The sequence below is a fragment of the Gadus morhua genome, chromosome 8, assembly GCF_902167405.1.
Source record: "Gadus morhua chromosome 8, gadMor3.0, whole genome shotgun sequence".
Lineage (NCBI taxonomy): Eukaryota > Metazoa > Chordata > Actinopteri > Gadiformes > Gadidae > Gadus > Gadus morhua.
In genome coordinates, this window is record NC_044055.1 from 19730315 (window position 1) to 19737814 (window position 7500).

The window sequence follows — 7500 nt, forward strand, 5'->3', positions numbered from 1 at the left end:
GGGAGGGGGAGGGGGAGAGAGAGAGAGAGAGAGAGAGAGAGAGAGAGAGAGAGAGAGAGAGAGAGAGAGAGAGAGAGAGAGAGAGAGAGAGAGAGAGAGAGAGAGAGAGAGAGAGAGAGAGAGAGAGAGAGAGAGAGAGAGAAAGAAAGTTGGGATATTATTTTATATTAGGTATTCTAGATGGATATTAAAAAGTAAGTAAAGTAAGTCATAATACATACATATAGAATGCTGGAAAATACCTTACTGGTAATATAGTATAGTGGAAGCACATTATACAAAACTATACAGGTCATTAATTATACCGCTAAAATATTACAATGACAATATATACCTTAATATACTAGTGCTAATGGTCCCCAACCAGTGGGCATGGGAAAATATAATTTATTAGGCATTGTTCAAAACAATGGACGTTCTTACTTAATTGTATTTAATTCAATTAGAATACTCTACTGTACCATTCTGCCAGTATACTGGTAACAAACCTTACTGGTAGTGTACCGTACAGGTAGTAAACCATAGGAATATGTTGGGATTACCGTGGTCTGGGCACCAGTTCGTCGGGCACAGGGGTCCAGATGGATTCTGGGGATTTCTGCTCCTTGAATCTCCCCTCGAACACGTGGGCCAGCTGCTGCATGTCGAACACACACACGGCCGAGCCGGGGATACTGGGGAGGGACACACACAGGTGACCACCCTGTAGAGCTGCCTCCTATCACTGGGCATTATGATCATGGACGTGGTTTGGATCAGAGTCGACTCTTTTCATTCTCAACGGGTGAGTGTTGGGTGGGTGCTTCCGCAGCGAGTGTGTGTATGTTCAGAGCAAATGTGTGTCTGTGTATGTGTCTGTGTATGAGTTTGTGTGCGCGTGTCTTTGGAACATGTACGTGTCCATGCCTGTGTGTATGTGTGTGTGTGTGTGTGTGTGTGTGTGTGTGTGTGTGTGTGTGTGTGTGTGTGTGTGTGCATGTGTATGTGTGTTTGTATGGGTGTGTGTGTGTTTGTGTGTTTGTGTGTGTGTGTGTGTGTGTGTGTGTGTGTGTGTGTGTATGTCTGTGTGCAAGTGTGTTTGGAGCATGTGTGTGAATCATGCCTTTGTGTGTGTGTTTGTGTGTGTGTGTGTTCGTGCGTGTGTGTTCGGAGCATGTGTTTGTACCATGCCTGTGTGTGTGTGTGTGTGTGTGTGTGTGTGTGTGTTTGTGCGTGTGTGTTGGGAGCATGCGTGTGTATCATGCCTGTGTGTGTGTGTGTGTGTGTGTGTGCCTGGATTTGGAGCATGTGTTGTGATACCATGCGTATGTTTGTGTGTGTGTGTGTGTGTGTGTGTTCGTGTGTGTGTGTGTCGTGCATGTCCCCCCATCATGTGTGCCTCCCAGCCCCTGCCCGGTGCAAACCTGTTGGGCGGCGTGGAGAAGAGCCCCAGGACGACGGCGCGGCCCTGCAGGTGCAGCACCCCGCTGGTGGCGTGCAGCAGGTTGAAGTAGAAGTGGGAGTCCCCCGGCACCGAGCAGTTGAGCCGCGCCTTCAGGTAGGACGTCCACTGCTTCTCCAGCACCCGCTGGGAGCCGCCCAGGTCCGTCTTACAGACGCGGGCCACCCGGGACACCATGACCTGGAGGGGGGGACGGGGGACGGGGGGACGGGGGAGGAATATTAATGTGGTGTGAGAGACAGAGGGAAGAGGAGGGAAAGAGAACAAGGAGAGAAGAGAGAGAAAGAGAGAGGGAGGGAGGGAGGGAGGGAGGGAGGGAGAGAGAGAGAGAGAGAGAGAGAGAGAGAGAAAGAGAAAAAGAGAGAGAGAGAGAGAGCGGGAATAAGAGAGAGAGAGAGAGAGAGCGAGCGTGAGAGAGCGAGAGAGAGAGAGAGAGAGAGAGAGAGAGAGAGAGAGAGAGAGAGAGAGTGAGAGAGAGAGAGAGAGAGAGAGAGAGAGCGAGCGTGAGAGAGCGAGAGAGAGTTGTACCTTCTCTAGGTGGTGAAATTCCATCGCCATTTCTCGGAAGAAGAAATAGATGTGCGGGCCCCATTCTACTGCACTCACGAAAAACGGCTCTGTAATTATATAGAATTACATTTTACCGTTATATTATTATGTCAATATTCATACCACGGGCCCACATGGAAGTGCAGACACATAGGCCAAATGAACACAAACACGCCACCACACACACACAAACATACACACAGATACACACACACACACACACACACACACACACACACACACACACACACACACACACACACACAAGGCTTAATCAAACATGCGGCGCACACGCGTGCAGACAGACCTGCCCTGAAGCCTTTAACAACAATCCATAACCGCGGCCGTGGTGCTCTGAGACAATCACATCGACGTGGACGGTTGGCGTCCACCCGGGCCCGCCATTAATTATTCATGTCCTCCTTCATTTATCATCACAGACCCAGAGACTCGTTATTTATCATGTGACCCATCCTGCCCGCTCCCGCACTGACCTGCCAGGTCTTGTGATTCCAGAGGGGGACGGGGGGATGGGGGGGGGGGCGACGGGGGGACGGGGACGTGGGGGACGGGGACGCGATGGAGTGAGCGACACCCACTTGTTAATAGCGTGAATTTGTCAAACCGCACCAGGCTCTCCATCCTTCAGTCTATCTGAGGGTTTGTAGCACTCCTGCTACGGCACTGCTACGCCAGGGGACTGCTGCCAATGCTCCATTTCACCGCTAAGTCAATTAGCATGCTGCTAACCATGTAGTGGCTAGTCCCGTATTAATTAGCACACCAGGTATAGATGTAGTCATGCATGTAGCTTGTATTCTAGTTAGAATTCTCGGGCAGGATAGTGTAGGGACATTGGGTAATGCTACAATCCATATGGTACTGGATCCAATCCCGAAAGACTGCCGTCCTACCCGTGTCTAACCTTACCCCCTGACCCCCTTTATGACATGCAGCTGAACTCACTGCTAAGTTACACTTTCATAGTTTAGTTCTAATAGCCAATGAAATCTGCAAAAGTAAGGAACCAAGGAAATGTCTTTGAATCAGCCAATCATGACGCTTGTCTGGTTGGACGGACATGCCTCTGAACCATTTGGAGTCGTGCTTGACCGTGCGGAGGGCGGGGCTGTCCCCCAGGCTGCGGTAGATCACAGCGTCGATGGCCAGGAAGTCTGTCACGGTGCCGGTGAAAAGACTCCCTTCTGAGGAAGGACACGAGAAGGAGAGAGAGAGAGGGAGAGAGGGAGGGTGGAGAAAGAGGGGGTGAGACATAAAGAGAAAGAAAGGGAGAAGAGAGGGAGAAGGAGAGTAGTAGGAAGGGAGATAAAGAAAGGATTGGAAAGAGAGCAGGAGAGCGAGAGAGTAGGACACAGAGAGTTCGATAGAGAGAAAGGGAGAGAGAGTGATTATTCAGGAGACAGCGAGGGATACTGACGGAGCGATAGCGCAAGGTCGGCGAGATTAAAACCAAACAAACTCTGCAAAAAGGAAAGGTCTGGGAGATAAATCACCGGAAGAGGTAAACACAGAGGCCACCGCCGGCGTCTCGCATTTCCACGGGTGGACGATAGTGTCTGGGCTTTATTGCGTCGGGCTACACAAATACCCAGAGTGCACCTACCGGCGAACACAGCCACGTTGGCGTGTCTGGGGTCGTAGGGGCATCGCGCCATCCCGCTCACAGACTCTCCCGCCATCTCCAGGCTGTCTCTCTGCATCGTAGACAGAGAGTGTGGGAGGGGGGGGGGGATGGTCAGACAGATAATGGGCAAACTATTGGGAAGCAAACGGCGGAGTGAATGATGGAAGCAGCGATCAGCCAGGTGCTTACGGTGTAGTTGGCGCACAGTGGATTAAAAGCGTTGGTTCCGCACACAAACAGGCCGTCATGGTGGCTCAGCAGCACCTTGATGTAATTGCGGCACTCACCCTGTAGGAACACACACGTAGAGAAGAGGGGGCAGGGGGGGAGGGATTAAAGGGCCAGGGTGGGGTGCATGAGACGTAAGAGAGAGCCACATCAAAAAAACCTGACTGGAGCGAAGCTTTTGAACCGGAGCTAAGCTCAAAGCTACCAGTCATAATGCATAAATTATTGCCTTGAATGCACGCCGAAACAGCCCTCCATGACAGGAACATCTCATCCTTGGAGGTGCGTGGACGTGAGCAGTGTTCAGAGGAGGAGAAGGTGCTGTCTGAGTTGTTCTATCACAATGCACTGCATATATACTTAGACACAAATGGCAACTTTAATGTCACTGAGACTCGGGGCACCAGAGTAACCTAATACCTGGCAACCTGGAATTTAGCATTGATTTAAGTGCCTTGACATTTCCTCAAAGGCTCCTGGGTAGGATTTAGTTATGGGATGTCTCGCGAATGGCCTTCGGTTGCTCTTTTTATAGAAGAAAGTGAGGCGGCTTCCCCCCTGTTTTTTCTTCTTTCTTTTACCTAACCAACCCAATGTGATTTAATCTCCCCTCTAATGCTCCCATAATGTTACTCTTTCTCCCGCTCTCGCGCACTCTCCCCCTCATCTGCTCCTTTCATGTTCCTGCTGCTCTTCCTCTTATCTCCACCTCCGCATCTCCGTCACTCTGGCGCTCACCGTCGCTGATGAAGCCTTCTCCACCTCCTCACCTCCCCGTCATCGCTCCCCTGCTTTCATCCCCCGTCCTTTGAAGTGACAATAGTTCTGCTCATCCTCCGACACGCCACCTCTGCATTGTTCTGAGCCGCCCATGGCCATCCATCGCTACAAGAACACCCCTGCCCTGTCACCGCCCACACACATCCCACCCCCCCCCCCCCCCCCTTCCAACTTCCTCCACTGATTTTCAATTATACCCCCTCCCCCCTTCCTGAGGCGGTCGCTCTCCCCCTCGATTTCTCTCTCTCTCTCTCTCTCTCTCTCTCTCTCTCTCTCTCTCTCTCTCTCTCTCTCTCTCTCTCTCTCTCTCTCTCTCTCTCTCTCTCTCTCTCTCTCCCTCTCCCCCTCTCCCTCTCTCTAACTCTCTCAGGTCCAGCTGAGGTTGGATTCGTCCTGCTACAGTGCAGACCCTCATCTGTGCAATAAAAGCTGAAAGGTATTCTCCTCCGCCTCCCCCCCCCCCCCCCCCCCACGCTACCACTGCCTGCTCACTCCCCCATCCTGTTCCCCATCTTGGGTTGTTTTGTGTCCATTTGTTCCTTTTTCATTAAAGAATCTCAGCGCCTCTGCCGCCCCTCATGTCCCGTACAGCCGCGTGGATTCGAAGTGACACAGAACCGTGTTTTTCATCAAAATGTACAATATCAAACTCCTTGGGCGACCATTGACAAGCCACTGTGGCAACATATGTGTCTTGCGGTGTGAAACCGAATCAAACATCCCCCCTTCGCAACACCTCCACTGCCACCTCCACCTCCGACTCCCATCACATGTGGTGCGGCTGGTGAACCAGGGATCAGGGAGATGAGGTGCGGCAAAGAAATCCACAGCGTTCACGGGCGGAGGCCAGCCGCCGAGGGAGAACCCCGACTAAGGCCCCGACCCCCCCCCCCCCCCCCGGGCGATGCGAGGCAGGAAGGACCACTTTGTGTCGAGGATGTCGAGGACGTGGATCTCCCCCCTCCACACAGCGGGGATCTCGTCTCCCGGCTCAGTGTGCTACGTAACATCGCGTACGACATCTTCCCTCCAACCCGTCAATGATCCTCCAACACTGAACCCCCCCCAAACTAAAGGAGGGGGGCGCGGGTGCATGGTGCACGTGTGCACGCTGACTGGGGAGGGTTTTAGGTTTCAGTCTGGGGCGCGGCGTTGGGGTGTCTGGTTCCCCCCCAGCTCCTGGAGATTAAGAGATGTTCTCTATTAACCAGATCAAATGACTGTTAATATGTCTGGCCGGAGATGGCTGCAGGTTTGGCAGCAGATAAACCGTCGGGCCCTGTCTGTGGACGTATGCTTTGTAGCTAGGTGGATAGCTCAGGTTCTAAAGTTGTTTGTGTGTGTGTGTGTGTGTGTGTGTGTGTGTGTGTGTGTGTGTGTGTGTGTGTGTGTGTGTGTGTGTGTGTGTGTGTGTGTGTGTGTGTGTGTGTGTGGGGGGGGGGGGGGGGGGGGGGAGAAGGGACCATCAGAGACAACAGAGAGTGAGATGCTGACCTCGTGCTTCCCCTTCATTCTGCACACCCGGATGTCATTCTTGTTGGACTCCCATGTGCGCTTCTGTAAGAAAGAAAATAAAATAAGTATCACAGAGATATCGACTTGTTTCTTTAATAGGTGACATTCTGGCTGTGTGTGTTTGTTTGTGTACGTGCGAGTGTGTGTGTGTGTGTGTCCGTGCGAGTGTGTGTGTGTGTGTCCGTGCGAGTGTGTGTGTGTGTGTGACGTGTGTGTGTGTGTGTACTGTTTATTACCTTGCTGTAGAACATCTCATCGCCAACCATGTTGTCCAGCTCTACTCTGTACAGATCATCTCTACACACAGACACACGCACACACACACGTATCGACACATGCATGCAAGCACACACACACACACACACACACACACACACACACACACACACACACACACACACACACACACACACACACACACACACACACACACACACACACACACACCACATAAATTATAACATGCACTTCCATACAGTAAACACTGCTGTACATTCTATTGACACATATCTAACACATAACTGCATCTCTTGGCAGCTCTATCGCATCCTGTGGCTGTTGGTTCTGACAGATTTGAGAGACATATTGGTCATTAAAAGGTTGTCCGTTGGGGTTTTATAATATTTATGCAGTGTTTTGTACCTGAATGCTTTGAGGTGATTTCCATCCTGTTTGACGAGGAACGCAAACAAAAATCTGTCCTTCTAGTCATCGACGTCAGTTTGTTCAATATGGATAATAATTATAAGTATATATAATAATACTTAAGATATAACTGTAATAATAACGATCCATGTTTATATATATATATATATATATATATATATATATATATATATATATATATATATATATATATATATATGTATATATATATATATATATGTATATATATATATACATATATATATATAGATATACATACACATATACATATATACGTCCACTGCTCATAGAGGATCATGTTCGTGCGTGAGTGCTGGTGCTTTTACCGCCTCGTTCTTTATCCCTAATAGGCGGGGAAGGATGAAGGCTTCAGCTTAATAAAAAGGTGGGCGTTTAGCATGTGCCGCTGCTTGTCAACCATGTGTGCGTGCGTGTGTGTGTGTGACTGGAGCCAGGTCGGTGTTGCGAGGGGTTGCCGTGGGTTACCTGGCTCCTATGTAGAGCGTGCGGTTGACCTGGAGGACGGTCTGGATGTGCATCTCCTGCCGGAGGGCGGAGGGGTGTGCTCTCCCCACGAACACGGGGTACCTCCTCACCACTGGACGCACGCGGCGGAGAGGGGGACACACACAGCGTTACATGGACCCCACTACCCCGCCCGTACTCCTACCAGACC

The 7500-nt window shown here is 50.7% G+C and overlaps 1 protein-coding gene across 1 annotated transcript in view; it reads right to left on the bottom strand.

Annotated features, from left to right (window-relative positions):
* The window catches only part of sema6ba (sema domain, transmembrane domain (TM), and cytoplasmic domain, (semaphorin) 6Ba), a 33754-nt gene that overhangs the window by 9416 nt on the left and 16838 nt on the right, over window positions 1–7500 (bottom strand). The window contains exons 3-11 of the mRNA XM_030364690.1: window positions 7311–7422; window positions 6395–6455; window positions 6138–6200; window positions 3825–3923; window positions 3615–3705; window positions 3076–3195; window positions 1970–2058; window positions 1404–1621; window positions 543–674 (exon numbers count right to left, since the gene is read on the bottom strand). Of these exons, the coding sequence (XP_030220550.1) occupies window positions 543–674; window positions 1404–1621; window positions 1970–2058; window positions 3076–3195; window positions 3615–3705; window positions 3825–3923; window positions 6138–6200; window positions 6395–6455; window positions 7311–7422 (985 nt within the window). The remainder of the gene's footprint in view (window positions 1–542; window positions 675–1403; window positions 1622–1969; window positions 2059–3075; window positions 3196–3614; window positions 3706–3824; window positions 3924–6137; window positions 6201–6394; window positions 6456–7310; window positions 7423–7500) is intronic.